Here is a 25,014-nt window from a genome sequence, read left to right as displayed (position 1 = left end):
GGTAGGTGTGCCTTGCTCTTTCTTCCAACTCTGGACATAGCTGTTTGCTAGAGGGATCTATGGTAGATTATAGTCAACAGAGGGTTAACTCAGCTGCGAACGGGGTATAGAATCTGATAGGGATTCCATCGAGCCCAAGGACTTTGTCCAATTTTTAACGATTTCAGCTGTTTCTCAATGCCATGGACACTAATATCTATTTCACTCACCTTTTTAGTGATACGAGAATTAAGATGAGGCAGTACCTTTGGGTTTTTCTTTGTAAAGGAACCTTTGAAAACAAAATCACTTGTCTGTTATTAGACTGTGAGTCTCTTGATGTTTAGTGTGAATCGATCGGTATGCGAGAAAAACTGTCGATATCTCATATAGAAATGCGAACGTGTATACGTTGATACTTGATAGTTGATTTGATACGAATGAGCAGCTGTGCAGGTCACGTGGCTTAAAGTTGGTTGTTGGAATTTGATCGCAGCTGAAATGTGATATGAATAAAGAAAAACTTGTAGATGAACCTGTTTCAGATTTATACAGTTTCTGCTACACACATGAACCTTGACAGTGTCTAAACATGTATTCTGTTGGTTATATTTTGTCTGCGACCGTGATTGGGTGTTTTCATTTATGGCTGGCGTTATTTGTTTATAAAGATTACCTTATCAAAACATTATTGAACGATTTAATTCCATCAGAGTTTGATTATATAGTTGGTACGCAAAATTAAATTTAGCTTTATACCACGCCTACTGTGTAATGTTTAGACGGTTTTATAATTTTTTTCGTTTTTTTTTGTGGTCACATTTATATAGTTGGTGCTGGAACTGCAGGTTCTATTGTTGCTGCTCGTTTGGCACAAGATCCTAACGTACGAGTACTACTGATCGAAGCAGGTGGATACCCACCTCCGTTTCTAGATGTTCCTCTTATTGCACCTCTTTTGCAGCTTTCGGGCTATGATTGGCAGTACAGAACGGTCCGACAGGAGAAAGCATGCAAAGGTCTCAACCAAAAGGTATTTTTTCGCAATAACTTGTTAAACAGCCAGCCCACTTCTTTATACAATAGAGGAAAACAACTCTACTTGAATAATCATTCGGTTTCTGCTCCCAGGAATTATTTCATGGTATTTACTCAAACTCTCAACTTCGCATTGCATGTTTGCTTTGCAACACAGGTTTTCTGTCATAATCAAGGTGGTACTCTCGTGCTTCCAGTTGTACGGTGTGGTACAGAGATTTGAAGTCCACCTTTCCATTCAATGCATGTAGTGTACTGTACATCATACGACGTCACAGAATTGTGTGGGGTGTACATTGAGCTAATTTATGCAATGACAGAAGCAGTTGTGCAGGCTACTTCTGTAAAGTACACTATCAACCAGTTATAACTAATGATTATCTACTCACGTTGTTAATTGCTAGAATTATTTACAGAGTTTTTAAATTAGGCAATAATGTGCATTGGTAGAAAAGCAGCTACTCTGAAAAAGATGCTTGTTCTTCCTCATGTTTTATCTTTCCATCTACCACCTTATGCTATTGTGTAAATTGACTGATTTTAGTGAATGCTATTAACTGTCTATACTGGTAAAACTACAATATTTTTTATTTGTTCATTAGTATTATCCAAGAGTTAATATATTTGAGCTCAAATAGTTTCATTAATCGTAGGAGTATTGGGTAGCCATGTAACCTTCTGCTTTATTGTTGAATTTCTGGGGATGTTCAATTTCTTTCCTGGTGCCCATCTGGTAAAGACTCCAGCATCAAAATATAAAGCTTTGTTCTGAACCCTAGACATAGTCACAAAGTCCATTTGAAAACAGTGTTTACCTTTAGTATTGTAACTTTTAATTTTGCAGTTCATCCTTACTATTAATCACAAAAATTGGTAGGGATGAAATGTATGGGTACATGAGTGCAAGAATCCCAAAGTCTCTGCAGTAGCTCCTCCTACGCAAAGTACTGCAGCAGTCCAGTCTCTAGGACAACATACTGAGAGAGAGAGAGAGAACAAAGTGTACAGTAGCCAGAATTAAGCACTTAAACAGTTCAAGTAACAAATTATTATTAATTTGTTTTAGGAATTTTAAACTTCATTTTATGACTCCAAGAAGTGTTCAGTATTGTTTCTAGTGCACTTTCAAGCGTTGGCTAGAGCCAGTCCTCTGCATTAAATAAAGCTTTCTCTTAGTGGAAAAATAGATTTGAATCCAGATCCTATCTAGTCACTGGTTCTCTTAGCTTGTGCTGTAATTTTTTCGGGCACATTTGGCAGAAAAACTGGATTTGCAGTGTTATTAAAATTAAACTTTAAATTTAATGTTAATGTGTATCCATGATAAGCTTGTACCCATATTTCAGTCAGTGAATTTTCTCTAAATACAATGACTGAGTCAGCATTTTCGATTTTTAAAACGTACTTTCCCTTCTGTTGACTATAATTGTCTGCAGCTGACTGTTGTGGATAGAATCTTGTGATAGTTGACCTCCAGTGGCATAGTGGTGGTCGAAGACTCATCTTCTTTCTCTGCAGTAGTGTACAATATTTCCAGGGTGTCCACAGTGGAAACATAACGGCATGTTGTCCTATGCCCTCCAAATGTGTATCATTCTGCAGGGCATTATATTTGGTGGAGGAGTTGGTTGTACCTGCATTGATAAGATGCTGGGTTGTTGTTTGATTGCTGCAGTATAGATCAGAGTTGGCTGAGACCATTCTTACTCCCATGTTCGAATGGTGGAAAAGATTGGTGCTAAAAATCTATACTCTTCTTCTTCAACATTCCTCTTGGTGTATGGGTTTGGAATTCATAGCTGCGCTCTCTTGCTTACTCAGTCTGACAGTTCTGGCTGCCATAAACTGCTGCACCATATTACTTGATTTATGAGAGGTGTGAAGTCATGGTGGTCTTCCACAACTGCTGCAGGAACCAAATTTGGAGATCAGTCATACTTCTTTCATCCATTTCCTCCCTGTTGCATTTCCCCAATGCGTTGGTACCACGTGAAGAATTCTTTGGTAGTTGTGACATTCTGTATCAGAAGAGCTTGATACATGTCTTCTGCAACTCCTTCCATCAAGTGTGGGATTTTGTTGAATTCTGTCATATTCCGATTCACAGTCTGGTAAAGGGAGCTCCTGCTCTATACTTTCATCCATTCCATCAGGTCCTGACGAGCATCTCTGGAAAACGCTGATGGATGTCAAACTATTATGACAACTTTCAGTTATATTTTTTATTCATATGCTCAGTGACTGCATTTAACTGCAGATTCCTTCTTGATGTGGAAATTGAGTCAGTACTCCATCATTTCATTCTGTTAAGCTGAAGGAATATCTTCTCTTATACAGCTTCAACTTATTTTCTGATCTGAGTATAAAAGCATTGATAGACTGTTAGAAAGGAATTTTACTGCACAACTCAATTGTTATCATCCCTTCATGTAATCATGAAACTTGTTCTTGATTGTAAGTACCTGTTTACTTTCTTGATTGCTCTTTAATTTTCGAAATACCAAAGAACTCTTGTGTTATTCTTGAGGAGGATTACCGGGTTGGTTGCAACAATAATCACACCCATTTAGCAATAGTTCATTTATTAACTGTAACACATACAAGGATCACAAAGAACTAACTTGAACATGGCGGAACAGCCAAAGGTAATGCTTAGAGTCCAAAGATGGACGCATATCGATGTTGGTGTCGATTCCATCGGCGCCACATAGCCCCCCCCCCCCCCCCCCACACACACACACACAGTACGGAGTACTCTTGAGAGGTCAGGTGGGGGGGGGGGGGTGACTATGGAGTCAGCAGGGGTGGTCCGCGGGAGCCGGACCACGGTCAGCTCGACAGCATTGTCGGGGAGCTATGTGGGTAGTCGTCGTGAAGGAAGGTTCGGCCACCGAACCTGGAAGTCGTTGAAGCAAGCCGGGCGTCATACTGGGCGTGCTGGTCGAGCGGCGACAGGTAGGCTGGCGGTTTGCGGGTGGAACGGAGTGACGACGACAATGTCTCCGGTGGGCGTGGCGAACACATGAAGCATGTCCAGGTCGGCGTCGGGCGGGAGGGGAACACATTTCACCAGGTGGCAGGGAATGGCGGAGGTTGTGTCATGAGCACTGGATGAAGAGAAACACACGATGAACAAAGTATAATTGCGCAGTATTATTGAGATGTCATGGATTATGTCCGGGGGGACAGCCACCAACACCTCGAGCGAGGGCACGTTCAGGACGGGGGGGGGGGGGGGGGCGTGAGAAACCTCGACAGGGCGAGGCAGGCGACGGTGGAGAGGTTGAAGGGACCGGCAAAGGGCCTGGCGGCGAGGGCGTGATCGTAACTTACGATCCGCCCTCGCCGCCGGGCGACTTGGGGAGCATGTGGTCACTCGATGGAGTGTGTGAGACCGGAGTAGAGGGCGAGGTTGGAGGAGAGCTTGACAATTGGAGCTGGAAGTCACTCGATCAAGTGTGTAAGTCTGACGTGGAGGGAGTGGTCAGAGCGTCATGAGCCACGACAGTGAGTGGCGTGGTTGTGGCCTGAAGGTGGGTAGAAGAAGGCTCGACGTGAGCAGGCTTAAGACTGTTGATAGAGACTGTAACAGCTGAATCTTTCATCTGGATGTCATAAGTGTTGGCTGAGCACCAGAGAACCCGGTACGGGCCGGTATATGGAGGTTGGAGGGGAGCATGGACAGTGTCATCTCAGAGCATGACATACTTGCAATTGTCCAGAGATTTCGGGATGTGAACCTTAGGGCAGGAATGGCTGGCGGGCGGAGGGATATGGAGGTTGATGAAGTGGCGTCTGACGCGGTCCACAAAGGAAGGTAAGTCAGACTTAGGGAGAGAAGCGGAAGGGCTCACAAGTTCTCCTGGGAGAACAATGTTCTGGCCGTATATGAACTCGGCTATTGTGCCTTTGAGGTCTTCCTTATAGTTCGCATGAATGCTGAGTAGCACAAGGGGAAGGGCCTCCGTCCGTAGAGTGTCGTGGCATCGAAGAGCCGCCTTGAAAGTGTGGTGTGAGTGCTCGACTAGCCCGTTACTTTGCGGGTGGTACGCGGTGATACGGATGCACCGTATGGCACAAATGTTACAAATCCCATTGAAAAGGGCCGACTCAAATTGTCTGCCCTGGTCAGTCGTGGTGATAGCTGGATTTCCGAAACGCGATAACCATGACTCGACGAAAGCTCGAGCAACAGTTTCTGCCGTAATATTGGGGAGGGGGACAGCCTCGACCCAGCAAGTTGTTCGGTCGATAGACGAGAGAACATAACGAAAGCCGTTAGGGAGGGGGGAGAGGGCCGACAATGTCAATGTTAATATGCTGGAAACGCCCAGGAGGGATCGAAAAGGCGCCGAGGGGTGGTGAAGTGTGCTTGTGTACTTTGCAGCATTGGCACGCGACACAGCAGTGTGCCCACTGCTGGCAGTCATTGTTGACATTTCTCCACACAAAGCGCTCCGCTACGATGCGGGCGGATGCACGAACACTGGGGTGGGCTAAATTATGCAATGCGTTGAAGACAGCTCGACAGAGCGTGGTTGGGATGAGGGGGCGTAACATGCCCGTACTGTCGTCGCACCAGATCTCACCAGAAATGCCAGGGAAGGTGGTGCGGACAAAGTTTAGTGAAGAAGTAGAGTCTGAAATCAGGTTTTGTGTTTCCTTGTCGGTGGGTCGGAGGTTAGGAATTTCAGAGAGGTCTAACAGCGAATGGACGGCATCGACTCGTGAAAGGAAATCAGCAATATATTGTCAGCACTCTTTATGTGTCTGACATTGGTGATGAACTGAGATATGAAGTCCACGTATCTGAGGCGACGAGGAGGCGGGTCAGCTGGTGGGTTTGTAATGGCCGCAGCCAGGGGTTTGTGGTCCGTTAAAACATAGAAAGAGCATCCCTCAACATCAGTCTTAAAATGCTTAATCGCTTCGTAGACCGTGAGCAACTCCCTGTCAAACGCGGAATATTTCCGTTGTGCATTGGTGAGCTTGTGCGAGAAGAACTGCAGAGGCGACGTTTGGCTGTCGATTGTCTGGCTAAGGACAGCGCCAGTGGCAATAACGCTCGCGTCTGTGGTGATGAAAAGCTGCACATTGGGATGAGGATGCGCGATGGTGCAGGCCTTGGCAAGAAGATTTTTTAGGGCAGTGAAAGAGTCAGTCATAGCAGGGGCTCATGGAACAGTCCGTGATCCAGAAGTGTTGGTGCCTGCCAAGGCGTCCGTCAGTGGAGCCTGAATCTCCGCAGCCCGAGGTAGATGTCGGCGATAATAATTAACCGTCCCCAGAAAGGGCTGGAGCTCTTTGAATGACGAAGGTCTGGGTAGGTTCAGTATTGTTTGTACTTTCTCAGGGGGCGGTGAAATGCCGTCGGCAGAGACCCGAAAACCAAGAAAAGTGACAGCGGGTTGATGTAGCTGCAATTTGCCCTGGTTGGTCTCGATGCCTGCTGCCGCAAGAGTGTTCATAACAATTTGCACGTGTCGAATGTTGTCCTCGACGGAGGAGCTAAACACAAGAATGTCATCAAGATATGCAAAGCAGAATTTTAGGTCGAATAGCACTTCATTGATGAAGTGTTGCCAGGTCTGGGTTGCATTTTTCAGACCGAAGGGCATGAATTAAAACTGAAATAACCCGATTGCGGTGGTGATTGCTGTCTTCTCGATGTCTTCAGGTGCCATGGGGATCTAGTGGTAGGCCCGTTTGCAATCAATGACAGAGAATGTGGTCGCACCTGCAAGGGAACTGATAAAGTCGGCAATGTTGAGTATGGGGTAGGTGTCCATAATTGTTCATGCGTTTAGTCGATGATATTCTCTGCACATGCGCCAGGACCCGTCTTTCTTAGGTGTCATATGTATGGGCATAGACCAGCTACTGGCAGAGGGTTCAATGACGCCGGAGCTAAGTAGTTCAGAAATCTGATTTTTAAGGTTGGAGAGGCGCTCGGGACAAAGTCGACGTGGTTTACTGGAGATTGGGGGACCTGGCGTGAGGCGAAGCTTGTGAACCGTGCCGTTGGTAACGACAAAAATGTTGCCGGTGGTACGGGAGGCAGTTTGTTTACAGTGTGTGGCGGGCGGGATCGAGGTGTTCAGAGCCACTCGTCAGATCCAATGGGAGCCGAGGTGGCGAAGTGTACCAGGAGTCAGTGCGACAAGATGGCCACCGGCCCGAAGCAGTGGCACTGCGGTCGGGTTAGCTCGGTAGAGCTCGTGAGCCATAGGGCGCGGCCTGTGGCAACTCGGTTACGGGAGAAACACTTGGCGTGAGTCCACTGTTTGTGTTGTCAGTGGCGGTTGCGCGGCAGCGCGCAGGAGCCGAAGGTGCATGGTTTCAGGTGCTGTCTGCGTGGGGCGGGGTAGGAGCCGTCAGTTTGGGAACACGTGACGCTTGTCACGCATGCGCACTTGTGTCCGGCCGAGTGTCAAACGCTGCCGTGTTAAGAGGGTGTGGCCCTGCGGAACTGTCAGTACTTATTATGGCAGTCTTGATAGCACAGTTGCGGGGGGTAGTGGGAGGTAAACACACGGAGGCTCGATTGCTGGTATTGCAAGCAGAATTGGCGCACTTACTGACCTTGCTTTGTCCTTTCTGATCTGAATATAAAAGCATTGATAGACTGTTAAAAAGGAATTTTACTGCACAACCCAATTGTTATCATCCCTTCATGTAATCATGAAACTTGTTCTTGATTGTAAGTACCTGTTTACTTTATTGATTGCTGTTTAATTATTGAAATACCAAAGAACTCTTGTGTTACTCTTGAGGAGGATTACCGGGTTGGTTGTACCAATAATCACACTCATTTAGCAATAGTTCATTTATTAACCTTAACACATACAAGGATCACAAAGAACTAACTTGAACATGGCGGAACAGCCAAAGGTAATGCTTAGAGTCCAAAGATGGACGCATATCGATGTTGGTGTCGATTTCTTCGGCGGCACACTCTCAACCTAATGCAAGTCCTTTCATTTCAGTGGTTTTTGTGTCAGTGTTATAGTCTCCTCAGTGAAAGAGTTCCTCTCAAGACTAAATGGTCACCTTTCCCCTTCAAAAATCTGATGTGACAACCAAGCATCAAATGTTATCATCATCTCATCGTCTTGTTTTCATTATTTTCATCATCTCTTTTTTGTCCTTGGTCTTCACACTTAATAATTAATATAAAAATGACCTAAGGTTGGTTTGAACACCATTGCCTTAATAAGCAAGATCTTTAAAGGTGGTATGCCCTTGCCCTTTACTGACCTGCACTGATTTACTCAACCAATTATAGGGGAACCTACAGTTTGACATGGATTCCAAACAAGGGTGCAGCTTGGCATTTTTCACATTAACAAGTGCCATGAGAGGTGAAAGAAGTGGTTGTTGTTGTTGTGGTCTTCAGTCCTGAGACTGGTTTGATGCAGCTCTCCATGCTACTCTATCCTGTGCAAGCTTTTTCATCTCCCAGTACCTACTGCAACCCACATCCCTCTGAATCTGCCCAGTGTATTCATCTCTTGGTCTCCCTCTACGAAGTGGTAAGTGACAGAAAAAAAAAAAAAAAAATCCTAGGCCTGACTAGAAATCGTATTTTAGGCTGTTGGATCCACAGTTTAGCACTTACCCACCAAGCCACACCATGACTAACATGAAGTGATACAAAAACAAACAGTTTCAAGGCTTAACATGGTTTTGAAATGAGGTGGAGATATCAGCACAAATTTGAAAGCTTGTGTCAGAAATTTAGAAAACCCAGAACTGCAAACATTAAATGACAAATATGTCACGAATTGGTATTTCTGACTATGGTTAGAAGACCTTTTCTAAGGACTTCTTCAGTGATGGAATTATAAACAAAATGTTAAAAATGGAAACTCGTTGCTTATATTTAAGATTTAATGTTAAATCATCAGAGGTGACTGAAGAACAGAACAATTAATTATGTATTTTATATGACCAGTATAATTTCACACTCTTCATTATTCCCCCAGCGCTCTTACTCCTATCTGCCTGGCGTCAGTTTCTGGGAGCTTCTTTTTTCACAAAGTTATTTATTATTTTTTCAGCTTATATCCTGAACTCCTTATTGAATTTTGATCTGAATTGTGCTACCCCACAATATTACAAATATTTACTATCTGACATAATTGTCTACAGTATCTCTTAATGACAGAACTTGTGTTTTGCATGTGGAGGTACTGTGTTTGATTTCTAATGAGGGCATTAGTTGAAGAAATTGGATGAGCACAATGGTAAACCACCCCAATAAAAAATTCCATGTGGCAGCAAAGCAGTTTGAGTTGGAACACAGTTAAGCCAAGCTGTACACAAAATGGACCTACACAGTTGTGGTTGATGTCAGTTACTGTGCTTGCATACCCAAGTGATGGTTCCTAAGTCTTCAATCCAGAGACTGGTTTGATGCAGCTCTCCGTGCTACTCTATCCTGTGCAAGCCTCTTCATGTCCGAATAACTGCTGCAATCCTTCAGAATCTGCTTAGCGTATTCAACTCTTGGTCTCCCTCTACGATTTTTACCCTCCACACTTCCCTCCAATACTAAACTGGTGATCCCTTTACGGCAGGGCAGGTTAGAAGATTGTGCGTAATGTTTGTTCACTGTCTTTCGTCATACTATGCACTACAAAAGTTCTACCTACCTCAGTATGGCCTCTGATCACCAGCCCATTTCTCTGCATATGTAGAAACTGTTCAGATGGTGTTAAAAGCAGCATTGAAGAAAAATCACCGTTTGCAAAGTCTGCGTAAACTCTGGTAGCAAACTATCCTGTAATATCTTATAACAATTTTTGGGTGGAGGATGATTGCTTCATCTCTTTAGAAAAATGTCAAAATTCTGTAACTATTAACGAATAATATCGCTGTCCTCAGCTCACAGTTCAGACAACCCAGTACATACACAAGGTAGCCAGGAATGTATTTAAGTCCAACCCAAATTATCACACAATTTACAGTCATTACTCTGCTACAATATAAGAGTTTCACATTTGGTCCTTTTTCAGTGGATATCTAATAAAGAAATTGCTCACCAAATATTCCATAGATGAATATGAAACATGCTACACGGAATTTTACAAAGGCCAGAAGTTCACATGCGGTTCTCTTTCCAACAAAACAATCCAAAAACTACCAAACTTCACAAAACTGTCTGTAAATGCAACTGCTGTTACGGCCACATAATCTGGACGCGAGAAGCCAATTATTACTTCAACAAAGGCGGAAGCGTTCAACATGACCTGCACGTCCGAAAGCTGACTAGCGACTCACTCACTGCCGTTCCTTCCAGGTCCTATAACTACATGCAATGTGCGGGAAATGCTTAACTCTGATTGGTTGTTCAAAATGACCAGCCAATCAAAACAGTCCTTAGAGTTCTTTTTCGCACTCAAACTGTCTTACGCCAATCAACATTCACAGATACATTTACATCATTTCATCATGCAAATATTAGTAAAATGTTTAACAAAGCCAAATAAAAGAAAACTAATCTTGGAAAAACTTTAGAAAACTATTACTCTGTAAATGGCCATTCTGGCTGCCTCCTTACAAAAGCAAGTACACTTACACATACGTCATCAGCAATGTGCGGAAAACACAGCTTTCCCATGACACAGTTACGTAATGCTGTACATCATATAATATTGAATCTTTACGTATGTCCCACATACACACTCTCACTCATTCTGATTTACTCACACACCAGCTAATTAACTAAATAATAATCTTTTCTGAGTTTTATATTACGAAAAATGAAAAGTAGTTAATGTTTTTTAATTATGAAAATCTAAATAAATTGTTCTGCCATTTTGTGAACTTCAGTAATGATTCCAAATGATACTAAAGGACAAAATGTTATGAACCCTAAGTGACTTTAATCTTATAAGTTTTGGTTAGGGGTGTTTTATTTAGATTCTTAGGGGCTTGAATATTCTGTCACTCGAATTGACATGGGTACCGCTTCCCACGGCTAGGCTAGCGACAGATGCGAATGAGTCACACTAAGATACAAGCGGCTGTTTCTATCACTGCCAACGGCTCCAAAGTTATGAGCAGTACTCCAAGTTCACCAAATGCTATTGCGTATTGACTCAGACGTTATGCACACCCTAAGAACCTAAAATTTCTCTTGAGTATATTTTACGGTTCTTATTGCCATAAATGTTATTTAAGAATGATTTCGACAGCTACACCGACACTGTCGAATCTAAATTTTTCTTACGAAAATCTATGTTGAACTGAAGTCTTTCTAATGTAAACAAAATATCTAAGATTACTTTATAACATTATACAGGGTGTTACAAAAAAGTACGGCCAAACTTTCAGGAAACATTCCTCACACACAAATAAAGAAAAGGTGTTATGTGGACATGTGTCCCGAAATGCTTAATTTCCATGGTATAGCTCATTTTAGTTTCGTCCACCTACGCTCAATGGAGCACGTTATCATGATTTCATACGGGATACTCTACCTGTGCTGCTAGAACATGTGTCTTTACAAGTAAGACACAACATGTGGTTCATGCACGATGGAGCTCCTGCACATTTAAGTCGAAGTGTTTGTACGCTTCTCAACAACAGATTCGGTGACTGATGGATTGGTAGAGGCGGACCAATTCCATGGCCTCCACACTCTCCTGACCTCAACCCTCTTGACTTTCATTTATGGGGGCATTTGAAAGCTCTTGTCTACGCAACCACGGTACCAAATGTAGAGACTCTTCGTACTCGTATTGTGGACGGCTGTGATACAATACGCCATTCTCCAGGGCTGCATCAGGGCATTAGGATTCCATGCGACGGAGGGTGGATGCATGTATCCTCACTAACGGAGGACATTTTGAACATTTCCTGTAAGAAAGTGTTTGAAGTCACGCTGGTACGTTCTGTTGCTGTGTGTTTCCATTCCATGATTAATGTGATTTGAAGAGAAGTAATAAAATGAGCTCTAACATGGAAAGTAAGCGTTTCCATGCACATGTCCACATAACATATTTTCTTTCTTTGTGTGTGAGGAATGTTTCCTGAAAGTTTGGCCGTTCCTTTTTGTAACACCCTGTATACAGTTACATAAATACTCAATGGCTAGGGCTTGATGGCATACAGTGAATTCTTATACAAAAAATTTTCAATTCTTTTCTCTCAACATTCTATGCTGTAACATTTTCTTTTAATTTAAATTTATAAAACACTAATGAGGACTCGCGACGTTACACCTTGATGCTTCAGAATGTGTCCTATAAACTGATCTCTTCTTCTAGTCAAGTTATGCCACAAATTCCTCTTCACCCGAATTCTATTCAGTACCTCCTCATTAGTTATGTGGTCTATCCATCTAAACTTCAGCATTATTCTGTAGCACCACACTCGAAAGCTTCTATTCTCTTCTTGTCTACACTGTTTATCGTCAATGCTTCACTACCATACAGATATTTTCAGAAAAGACTTCCTGACACTTAAATCTTTACTCAATGTTAAGAAATTTCTCTTCCTCAGTAACACTTTCCTTGCCATAGCCAGTCTACATTTTGTATCCTGTCTACTTCGACCATAATCAGTTATTTTTCTCCCCAAATAGCAAATCTCTTTTACTACTTTAAGTATCTCATTTGCTAATCTAATTCCCTCAGCATCACCTTATGTAATTCGACTACATTCCACTATCGTTGTTTTGCTTTTGTTGATCTTCATGTTATATCCTCCTTTCAAGACACTGTTCATTCTGTTCAGCTGCTTTTCCAGGTCCTTTCCTGTCTCTGACGGAATTAAAATGTCATTGGCAAACCTCAGAGTTTTTATTTCTTCTCCATGGATTTTAATTCCTACTCCAAATTTTTCTTTTGTCTCCTTTACTGCTTGCTCAATATACAGATTGAATAACTTCAGGGACAGGCTACAACCCTGTCTCACTCCCTTCCCAACCACTGCTCCCCCTTCATGTCCTTCGACTCTTATAACTGTACAAATTGTAAATAGCCTTTTGCTGCCTGAGTTTTACACCTGCCACCTTCAGAATTTGAAAGAGAGTGTTCTGCTCAACATTGTCAAAAGCTTTTTGTAAGTCTACAAATGCTAGAAAAGTGGTTTTGCCTTTCCTTAACCTATCTTCTAAGATAAGTCATAGGGTCAGTATTGCCTCATGTGTTCCAGCATTTCTACAAAATCCAAACTGGTGTTCTCCAAGGTTGGCTTCTACCAATTTTTCCATTTGTTTGTAAAGAATTCGTGTTAGTATTTTGCAACCATGACGTATTGAAATGATATTTCGGTAATTTTCACACCTGTTTACACCTGCTTCCTTTGGGATTGGAATTATTATATTCTTCTGGTAGTCTGAAGGTATTCTGCCGGTCTCATACGTTGTGCTCACCAGATGGAAGAGTTTTGTCAGGGCTGGGTCTCCCAAGGCTGTCAGTAGTTCTAATGGAATGTTGTCTACTCCCAGGGCCTTGTTTTGACTTAGGTCTTTCAGTGTTCTGTCAAACACTTCATGCAGTATCGTATCTCCCATTTCATCTTCATCCATATCCACTTCCATTTTCATAATAATTGCCTTCAAGTACATTGCCCCTGTATTGACCCTCTATATACTCCTTCCTCCTTTCTGCTTTCCCTTCTTTGCTTAGGACTGGTTTTCCATCTGAGCTCTTGATATTCATACAAGTGGTTCTGTTTTCTCCGAAGGTCTCTTTAATTTTCCTCTGGGCTGTATCTGTCTTACCCCTACTGATACATCCTTACATTTGTCCTCTAGCCATCCCTGCTTAGCCATTTTGCACTGCCTGTCAATCTCATATTTGAGAAGTTTGTATTCCTTTTTGCCTACTTCATTTACTGCATTTTTATATTTTCTCCTTTCATCAATTAAATTCAATATCTGTTGCATTACCCAAGGATTTCTATTAGCCATTGTCTTTTTACTCACTTGATCTTCTGCTGCCTTCACTATTTCATCTCTCAAAGCTACCCAGTCTTCTTCTACTGTATTTATTTCCCCTGTTCTTGACAACCATTACCTAATACTCTGTCTGAAACTCTCTACAACCTCTTTTTCTTTCAGTTTATCCAGGTCTCATCTCCTTAAATTCCTACCTTTTTGCAGTTTCTGCAGTTTTAATCTACAGTCCATAACCAATAAATTGTGGTCAGAGTCCACATCTGCCTCTGGAAATGTCTTACAATTTAAAACCTGGTTCCTAAATCTCTGTCTTACCATTATATAATCTATCTGAAACCTCCCAATGTCTACAGGCCTCTTCCATGTATTTGCTCTGTGCAAAATTTTACGATGCATTTCTTCTTTCACTCTTTACTGCCATTCCATATTCACCTACTATTTTTCCTTCTCTTCCTTTCCCTGCAATTGAATTCCAGTTCCCCATGGCTATTAAATTTTTGTCTCCCTTAACTACCTTAATAATTTGTTTTCTCACGTCATACATTTCTTCAAATCTTCATCACCTCCGGAGCTAGTTGGCATATAAACGCATACTACCGTGGTAGGCATGGGCTTTGTGTCTATCTTGGCTACAATAACACGTTCACTATTCTGTTCATAGTAGCTTATCCGTGTTCCTGTTTTTTTTATTCATCCCTGTTTAGCCATTTTGCACTGCCTGTCAATCTCATATTTGAGAAGTTTGTATTCCTTTTTGCCTGATTCATTTACTGCATTTTTATATTTTCTCCTTTCATCAATTAAATTCAATATCTGTTGCATTACCCTGTTTTTTTATTCATTATTATTGATGTCGGTTTGCAGTAGGGTTTTGGAGCATATATTGTATTCAAACATTATGAATCACCTCGAAGGGAACGATCTATTGATACGCAATCAGCATGGTTTCAGAAAACATCGTTCTTGTGCAGCGCAGCTAGCTCTTTATTCGCACGAAGTAATGGCCGCTATCGACAGGGGATCTCAAGTTGATTCCGTATTTCTAGATTTCCGGAAAGCTTTTGACACCATTCCTCACAAGCGACTTCTAATCAAGCTGCGGGCCTATGGGGTATCGTCTCAGTTGTGCGACTGGATTTGTGATTTCCTGTCAGGAAGGTTGCAGTTTGTAGTAATAGACGGCAAATCATCGAGTAAAATTGAAGTGGTATCAGGTGTTCCCCAGGAAAGTGTCCTGGGACCTCTGCTGTTCCTGATCTATATAAATGACCTGGGCGACAATCTGAGCAGGTCTCTTAGGTTGTTCACAGAGGATGCTGTAATTTACCATCTAATAAGGTCATCCGAAGACCAGTATCAGTTGCAAAGCAATATAGAAAAGATTTCTGTATGGTGTGGCAGGTGGCAGTTGACGCTAAATAACAAAAAGTGTGAGGTGATCCACATGAGTTCCAAAAGAAATCTGTTGGAATTCGATTACTCGATAAATAGTACAATTCTCAAAGCTGTCAATTCAACTAAGTACCAGGGTGCTAAAATTACAAACAGCTTCAGTTGGAAAGACCACATAGATAATATTGTGGGGAAGGCGAGCCAAAGGTTGCGTTTCATTGGCAGGACACTTAGAAGATGCAACAAGTCCACTAAAGAGACAGCTTACACTACACTCGTTCGTCCTCTATTAGAATATTGCTGCGCGGTGTGAGATCCTTACCAGGTGGGATTGACGGAGGACATCGAAAGGGGGAAAAAAAGCTCAGCTCATTTTGTATTATCACGTAGTAGGGGAGAGAGTGTGGCAGATATGATACGCGAGTTGGGATGGAAGTCATTAAAGCTAAGACTTCTTCGTCGCGGCGAGATCTATTTACAAAATTTCAGTCACCAACTTTCTCTTCCGAATGCGAAAATATTTTGTTGAGCCCAACCTACATAGGTAGGAATGATCATCAAAATAAAATTAGAGAAATCAGAGCTCGAACAGAAACGTTTAGGTGTTCGTTTTTCCCGCGCGCTGTTCGGGAGTGGAATGGTAGAGAGATAGTATGATTGTGGTTCGATGAACCCTCTGCCAAGCACTTAAATGTGAATTGCAGAGTAATCATGTAGATGTAGATGTACTCTTGCATTACTGTTATTTGATTTTGTATTTATAACCCTGATCAGAAGTCTTGTTCCTGCTGCCACCGAACTTCATTAATTCCCACTGTATCTAACATTAACCTATCCATTTCCCTTTTTAAATTTTCTAACCTACCTTCCCAATTAATGGATCTAACATTCCATGTTCCAATCCATAGAACACAAGTTTTGTTTCTCCTAATAATTTTACCTCTGGAATATTTTTCCCAAGAGGATGCCATCATCATTTAACCATATAGTAAAGCTGCATGCCCTCGGGAAAAACTACGGCTGTAGTTTCCCCTTGCTTTCAGCCGTTCGCAGTACCAGCACAGCAAGGCCATTTTGGTTGGTATTTCAACACCAGATAAGTCAATCAACCAGACTGTTGCCCCTGCAACTACTGAAAAGGCTGCTGCTCCTCTTCAGGAACCACATGTTTGTCTGGCCTCCCAACAGATACCCCTCCATTGTGGTTGCACCTGAGGTACGGCTATCTATCTCACTAAGGCTCGCAAGCCTCCCCACTGACAGCAAGTTCCATGGTTCATTTCAGGGGGAAGGGGGGGGGGGGATGATTCCTATATGCATTTATTTATTTTGCTGCCCTGACAATTTTCTGAGCTCTTGGTCTTATCTACCAAAATTTATCAAAAATGTCTGTTGTGAAATGAGCTTATCGATTGTCCTAACAAGAGATAAGCTCATTTATATCCTGCAGTACCTCTCAAATTGAGCATGTCTTTCCCAATCACCAATCTACCATTTTTGATCTTAACTTACCATGTATAATTACTGATTTCATAACAGGTTTCCTTAATCTTACTAATAAATAACAATACCTGCATGTTGACAGTCACCATCGTGTCCATGTCGTTCCTTTCTCTCCAGCTTGATCTCCACTGAAAGTGGATCTGTTCAATGCAGAACACTTGATTGGATATATTCACATCTTTTCCAACAACTGTCTCCAGAAACATATCTCTCATCCCATTTCCAATAGCTGTACTTCTAAAAGTCAGTACTCAGATCACTAGAACACACTAACCCTGAGATGATGCAGAGTTTATTTTTGGACATAGTCACTCAACAGTAAATACCATTCTATGGAAATAGAAGACTGACATGGTGCTCTCCCTATTCATAGAGAATGAAAAAGAGCAAGGATCATACAAAGCAAGTTTTCGCAATCATTGTTTACACCTTTAGTGGTGTGAAAACACTCTATAGCTTGACACGTGTTTTCCTCACGAACATACCCTCTCTCTCTCTCTCTCTCTCTCTCTCTCTCTCTCTCTCTCTCTCTCTCTCTCTCTCTCTCTTTCTTTGGGAGACATTTTCAATTGACAACCTGTCTCCTGCAGCAGAACAATATCTCTTAGACCCTAAAAAAAAATCCGAGAATTATTGTGTTGAAATGGACTAAATTTAAACTAAAGAAAGGAGTGGATTTAGAAATTAGGGAATAGCAAATAGGCTTCAGTTTTCCAGATTACTCTTTGATTTACTTCAGAAAAAAATTTGTTCAGAGAACAAGTGCTGTCTGCAATGCATCTCAGGAATGATGAAAAAAAAAAAATCTTGATGAGTGGAAGAACATTTCTATGTTTTTAAATGAGAATCTTGTACCGTATGAAACCTGGGTGCCCAGAAGTAGGTGAAACAGTTTATTTTTAAATGATGACACAGATTATCACAGGGAAAGACAGCAGCATAATCACAGTTGTCATGTATTTATATTCACTGTTTCCTGCCACCTACTACACACTTGCAAATCAGCAAGTTAAGTTTTTAGCTTTTTCTGTGTTTTCTTAGTAGTATATTTCTTAAATTCCATGTTTATTTTTCTATTTATAGGGTGTAATCTCGTGTTTTGTAACTTTAAACATTTTGAAGAGCCAGCAACCATTTGTTTCCATTTGTCTAGTTCCAAGTATCACCTGCTATGCATCTGCAGAGCAGCAAATTATGTATTTAGCTTTTTCTCTATTTCCATAGTAGTGCTGGGATGGGGAGGACATGTGCCTGCTGTGTGTGAACACAGGAGTAGCTGGTCACAATTCGCGAACAGCTGAAGGTGCTTTAGGCTATGATCAGCCATCCTCAAGCTGCTGCCTCAGGGTATAGCAGTAGTGGAGCATCTGGCACATTGCTTGGGACCCTTCAGGTGATGCTTGTTTTGCCCACAGACTTCACTGCCAAGACACCATCCAATGGACCCAACACAGGTGATCCACTCTCACTGCAGGGTGAGTAGCAAATGGTAACACATTCACATTACTCGAGATAGAGGGCAATCGTGGGGGTTGGCCATCTCGCCTTGCCCATTCACCCTATGAATGGATTGGTGGCTGCTCCTTCAGCAGAGTCTGAGCGGGGAGGATTTCAGTTGTAAGGAGCTCCAATGTTAGACACAACATGGAGAGTCTTAGGGAAATAGTGTTCGGGGCCAGAAAGAAAGTCAGTGTGCACTTGGTATCTGAAGTGCAGAGGAAGCCTGCCTGCAGACATTAAGTGTGCAGGTTACAGTCATCTGCAAGTTGTGGCTCACATGGATTCTGAGGCCATCTTAAGTTTGTATGAGTGACTGGCTGCATTGCATTGTTGTTCCCTGGGGACCCATTGGTTTGGAGCCGAGTGGAGGGTCTCAGCCAAAGGCTTCGTTGACTTTGTGACAGTCTTGGCTGCAGATTTCTTTACCAGTGTTATCTGGTGGAGAGTTGTAGGACTCCCCTTGATAGGTCAGGGGCTCACTACACAAAGGAAGCAGCTACCTGGGGAACAGAGTACTTGGGCAGTGCACATAGTTTTTCTCTGGGCTACTTGGTAGTTTGAGATACTCTGATGAGTACTCACCAGTTGACACATGGATAGCAAAATCAGACTGCATTCAGAGTAAAGACACTTTGAGTGTCAAAATTTTATCACTAAACTGTTGAACTGTTTGTAACGAGGTTTCCAAATTTACTCCCCACAAGAAAATTTGTCGTGCTCAAATTATTCTCAGCACCAAGAGCTGACTGAAACCTGAAGTAGAAAGTTCAGAAATATTTAGCGAGTCGTGTAGCATGTATTGGACACTATAAGAGGGAGAGTGTTTATTGCTATCAACAAAAATATTGCCCCTAAGGAGGTTGTCACATACCAAGCACGGGCATTGCCTGAGATTTGATGACAGCATTTGTGAGAAGGGAATTAGCTGATCGACCTATGAGAGAGGTCTTGATGTGGCTGTTATGTTAAATCCATTATTACAAAAGGTAGGAATTGGAAAGTTACTTGAAATAATCTCAATTACAAGTGTTCTGCAACTTTCAAATTTATTCGAAAATTTGTTTCAACTCTTGCTCTACTTGCCTCGAAGGAATTGCACCTATGAGTAGGCCAAGTCTTAGTATAGCAACAGTGCCTGGCTAGCACATTTCTGTTTGCTTTGAAATGAGACAGTTGGTGTTAACTGAGTCTGCACTCACTACATTGACATGGAGAGTTCCCCAACTATTGACCTACCATTTAATTAAATGTGCTGATACTGCTGCCATTGCTTCTGCCTAGCCCTGTGTAGCTCCTCTCCTGACTTCACCAGACTTTCCCTGACTTTTGTGTTCGGAGCATCCTGCCTTTGCCCCTGCCTTTCCCTGACATGATGCCGAAGACATCTCACCACCTCGTTAGCTACAATTGTGCTTTGCTCTTCAGTAGTTCTCCAGAGGCTGGGCGAGTGGGGAGAGGTATCTCTCCCTATATGGTCACACACTGCATCCTGAGGCTGCCATTGGCTTTCCACGATGTATCAGTGCTTTATCAAAGACCTTGTCTCTTTATCCCTTTCAACCCCTTGCTCTCTTTCTAACCAGGAAATGCTGGCCTCACTATTGTTGTCAATATGTGCCAATATCTGTACTGAGTACACTTGGAGCTATGCCTATCAACGGTATTCTGTAATGTCCTTAGATCACTCTGTGTTCATAGCTTGTAGTGTTACTTCTATATATGGCCACCCGACACACTGGCACCTGGCTGACCTACTGGCTGCCCTGTGACTTTTCCTTGCCATGCCCTAAGACTAATATTATTCTCCATTTGTTTCTGTTTTTCAACTAGATTTGGCAGTTTTCTGTGGATATGACAAGGTCAATTTTGCGCGTGACTGTGAAATTACCTGAGGGCGTATAACGATTCTAGGTGAAACCAAGTTAATAGTTGGATGTTTTTACCGGATATGCTAGTTTTAGAGCCATTCAAAGAAAGTCTACACTTGGAAGAGCAGAAATGCCCACATTATGTTTCATTAGTTAGAGGCGACTTTAACTTACGTGGTACAGACTGGGACATCTATGGATTCATAGCAGGGGGTATGGACAGGCAGTTTTGTGTGGTACTTTGGAACCCATTTTGCTAAAACTGTCTTGAACAGCTAGTTTACCATCCCACATGCAATGGAAATATTTTACATCTTATAGCTACAAACAAGCCTGATCTTATCGATGGTGTTAGTGTAGAGACAGGGATTAGTCGTCATGATGTCACTATAGTTCCTGAAGTTAACAAATCAATCAAGAAGGTTAGGAGAGTATTTTTGCTGGAAAGAGGAGATAAGCAGTTACTAGCATCCCGCATAGACAATGCATGGGCATCATTTAGTTCCAGTAAGATGGAAATAGAGGAATTATGGTCAAAATTTAAACACATTGTAAATCATGCTCTGGAGAATTATGTGATGAGTTAGTGGCTTAAGGTTGGAAAAGACCCCATGTGGTTTAATAACAAAATTCAGAAAATGCTGAGAAAGCAAAGACTGCAGCACTCTTATTCAAAAGAGAACATGCAAATGAAAATGGGTAAAAGTTAGCAGAGATTTATGCATCTGTAAAAATATTGATGCAAGCAGCACACATCAGCTACCATGATCATGTCATTGCAAAGGATCTAGCTATGAGCAAGTTCTGGTCCTACGTAAAATTGTTACGTGGATTGAAGGCTTCTATCCAATCACTACTTGATCGATCTGGTGTGGCTATAGAAGATAGCCAAAGGAAAGTTGAAGTTTTAAGTTTCACATTTAAGAAATTGTTTGTGTTTTATGAGAAATAATTCTTACAAACATACCGTTGTTTGAATATCACATTGATCCCCATGTGGAGGACACAGTAATAGGCGTACCTAGCATAGAGAAAAAACTGAAAGAGCTAAAAACAAATAAGTCACCAGGTTTAAATGAAATCCCAATTTGGTTTTACAAAGAGCATTCTATGCCATTGGCCCCCTAGCTTGCATTTAGCATGAATCTCTCACCCAGTGCAAAGTCCCAAGTGACTGGAAAAAAAGTGGCATTGACTCCTGTATAAAAGAAGTGTAAAAGAACTAACCTGCAAAATTACCGACCAATACCCTTAACATTGGTTTGCCGCAGAATTTTTGTACGTATTCTCAGTTCGAATATAATGAAGTTCCTTGAGACAGAAAAGCTTCTGTCCACAAATCAGCACAGCTTCAGAAAGCATCACTCATGTGAAGCTTAGCTTGACCTTTTCTCCCATGATATCCTGTAAACTGTGGATCAAAGACAACAGACTTATTACATATTCCTAGGTTTCCAAAAAGTGTTCGACACGGTGCTCCACTACACATTGTTAACAAAGGTATTATTATACAGAATAGGTTCCCAGATACAAATGTGGCTCAGAGACTTCTTAAGAAACAGGACCCAGTATGTTGCCCTTGATGGCAAGTGTTCGTCAGAGACAAGGGTATTTTTAAAGGTGCCCCTGGGAAATGTTGTAGGGACACTGTTATTCTCTACACCCATAAATGAGCTGATGGACAGAGTGAGCAGCAATCCGCAGCTGTTTGCTGATAATGCTGTGGTGTATGGGAAGTGTCTTCATTGAGTGACTGTAGGAGGATACAAGGTGACTTAGACAAAATTTCTTGTTGGTGTGGTGAATGGTAGATAGCTCTAAGTATAGAAAAATGTAAGTTAATGCAGAGCAGTAGGAAAAACAATCCCATAATATTTGAATACAGTATTAGTAGTGTGCTACTGTCCACAAATCAGCACAGATTTAGAAAGCATCACTCATGCAAAACTCAGTTTGTCATTTTCTCTTGTGATATCCTGTGAACTATATGCGCAACATTGCAAAGTGATACGAAATGGTACGAGCGTGTAATGGGGAAGGCGAATGGTTTGTTTCAGTTTATTTGGAGAGATTTAGGAAACTGAAGTTCATCAGTGAAACAAACCATATGTAGAACACAAGTGTGACTCATTCCTGAGTACTGCTTGAGTGTTTGGGATTCCCACTAGGTCAGATTAAGGAAGACATCGAAGCAGTTCAGATGCACATTGCTAGATTTGCTACTGATAGTTTTGATCAACAAGCAAGTACATTGTCCAGTCACATTAACGTGACCACCTGTCAAAAGTCTGAATAACCATCTTTTGCAGTGTGAACCACTATGAGATGTGCAGGAAGGGAGGCAGTGAGATTCTGGAAGGCACCAACATGGATGTGGAGCCATGCCAACTCCAGTGCTGGGGCCAGCTGCACTAGGTTTCTAGGTTGAGGGTCCCTGGCACGAATAACTTGATTGATATAGTCCCTGAAATTCTTTATTGGGTTTAAATCCAGGGAGTTTAGTGGCATGGGAACATAGTAAACTCATCCTGATGCTCTTCGAAGTATGCATGTGCAGTGTGAGTGGTTGCATTGTCTTCCTGGTAGAAGCCATCGTGCATGAAGGGGCCATGGTCCCCAAGGATGAATGCATACTTGGGTTGGTCTGTTGAGTCTACCAGAATGATAAGATCACCCAGGGAATGCCAGGAAAACATTCCACAGACCATAATGCTTCCTCTTCTGACCTGATCTCTTCTGACAATTGCTACAAGGCGTTTACTTTCAGACATTTTTCGTCACACATGCCAATGACCTTCTGTCTGATGAAGCATAAAAGATGATTCATTTGAAAAGACCACTTGTCGCCAATCAGTGGATGTCGAGTTGTTGTACTGGTGTGCAGATTCCAGCCTTCATTACCAATGAACAGCAGTCAGCATTGGTGCGTGATCCAGGTACCCACTGTGAAGGCCCAGAGGCATCAAAATTTACTGAACAGTTGTTGAGGAGACACTGTTGGTACCCCTTTGTTCATTGGGGCACTCAGTTGCTCAACAGTTGCACATTATTTACCACTGTCACCATGGGGCACCACAGTTGCCTCAGCACCATTTCTGGATAGCGCCATTTAGAAATTTATAGTATACTTTAACTACAGTGGCATACGAACAGTTTAAAAATTTAGCTGTTTCAAAAATGTTTCCACTGTTGACCAAAAAGCCTGTGGTCACGCCCTTTTGGATGTTGGGTAGATTGCTCCATTTCCATATTACAACAAGGACTGTTTTCCGTGTCCTGTCAGCATGCTTTATACGCCCTCCACCACCCAGGCTGCCACCTGATGTCTGTGAGTTTGCATGTTGACATTGAACATAGATGGTGAACACATTAATGTGAGTGGACTGTGTAGTACGGAAATACTTCAGGAACTCTAATGGGAATCCGTGGAAGGCTTTTTGAGGAATGCTCTTGAGAAATTTAAAACTGGCTGCAGAACAATCCTGCTGCCGCCAATGTACATTTCACATAAGGATCATGAATGTAAGATAAAAGAAATTAGGGATCATATGGAGGCATATAGACAGTTGTTTTCCCCTCAGTCTATTTGCAAGTGGACCAGTAAGGGAAATGAGTAGTCGTAGTACAACGTATCCTGCATTACGCAGAGTGTGTATGTAGATGTAAGTAACAAATTAGTAACTGGGCATTATGATAAAGCAAATTTTTCCCTTGCAGCTATTTGATTCTGAGGAGCATACACATGTAACAAGAGAAAACCACACTAGATTTTGAGAAAGCTACTGCACTTTTTTCACTTTTAACATGCTAACACTCACAGAACCATACAACCCACAGCTGACATGATAATTGGATTATTATTAAAGCACTGCAGATCTGTGTAGATGAAATTTTGATGATTGGTAATGGCTGTCAGCACTATTTAGAACCTGTTACGTATATAAATTATAGATTTGGTGAAAACACTTCATCATTCAACCTAGTGTCAAAGTCTATTGATATGAGACATTCTTATTTCAGCAATGAGAAGACAGGTCTCCATGGACACAGTGCACAGTGGAAAATAATGTAGATGACTGAAGTTCCATTAGTGGCCTTTCCTAAACTAAGAAATGACCATATTGGGTTCCTAAATGTTCAGTGACATTTTAGAAGTGTAACTAGTTGTCATTTTCTACCACACTTGTTATTCTTGTGTGCACCTGCCAGACATATTCAGGTGAGATGTCGAAAACAGACACTGGCTACTGACAAAGTAAAATTTATTTGTTTGCTATATGTGTTTTGCATATGCATCATGATGGTAACTGCAAGACTAACCACAGTGCCAACAGCAAGGGACTGTTGGATTGTCACTCATCATGGTTCCTGGTGTGCTCTGTCATCCTTGCCATGAGAGAATTGTAGAAATAATGGGATTAAATGTGTTAACCAATTGATACCTGCTGTACGCGTTAACAAGATTTTCTGCAAAGTGGGTATCACCACACTATTTAATGACAGAGCCACAAAATGAATTTACAGTAACCAAATTCGTTGTTTTATTATATTTCATTGTATGCCTCTTGGATAAGCAAATTTAGCAATGGAAGATTTCGTGGGTTGCAAAAGGCAAATGCAGCATTGATTTTATAGACAGCATTTGTGGATTGACCTGTGTCAGCCATTCTACTTTGCAAAGGTATATAAAATACCTTCAGACAATTGTTGCAGTGTGTTTACTTTCAGACATTTCATGCTGTGTACACCAATGGCAATCTGCCTGATGCAGCATAAAACATGATTCATCTGAAAAGGCTACCTGTCACAGTGGTTAACGCAGCC

At 41.9% G+C, this 25,014-nt stretch overlaps 1 protein-coding gene across 1 annotated transcript in view; it reads left to right on the top strand.

Moving 5' to 3' along the window:
- Positions 1 to 317: 317 nt before the first annotated feature.
- Positions 318 to 25,014, top strand: part of LOC124776735 (glucose dehydrogenase [FAD, quinone]-like) — a 203,366-nt gene continuing 178,669 nt past the window's right edge. The window contains exons 1-2 of the mRNA XM_047251855.1: positions 318 to 710; positions 810 to 1,012. Coding sequence (XP_047107811.1) covers positions 572 to 710; positions 810 to 1,012 — 342 coding nt within the window. The 5' untranslated portion in view covers positions 318 to 571. The remainder of the gene's footprint in view (positions 711 to 809; positions 1,013 to 25,014) is intronic.

This window comes from Schistocerca piceifrons, chromosome 2, assembly GCF_021461385.2.
Source record: "Schistocerca piceifrons isolate TAMUIC-IGC-003096 chromosome 2, iqSchPice1.1, whole genome shotgun sequence".
In the NCBI taxonomy this organism is placed as follows: domain Eukaryota; kingdom Metazoa; phylum Arthropoda; class Insecta; order Orthoptera; family Acrididae; genus Schistocerca; species Schistocerca piceifrons.
This window is presented reverse-complemented; position numbering and strand designations above follow the sequence as displayed.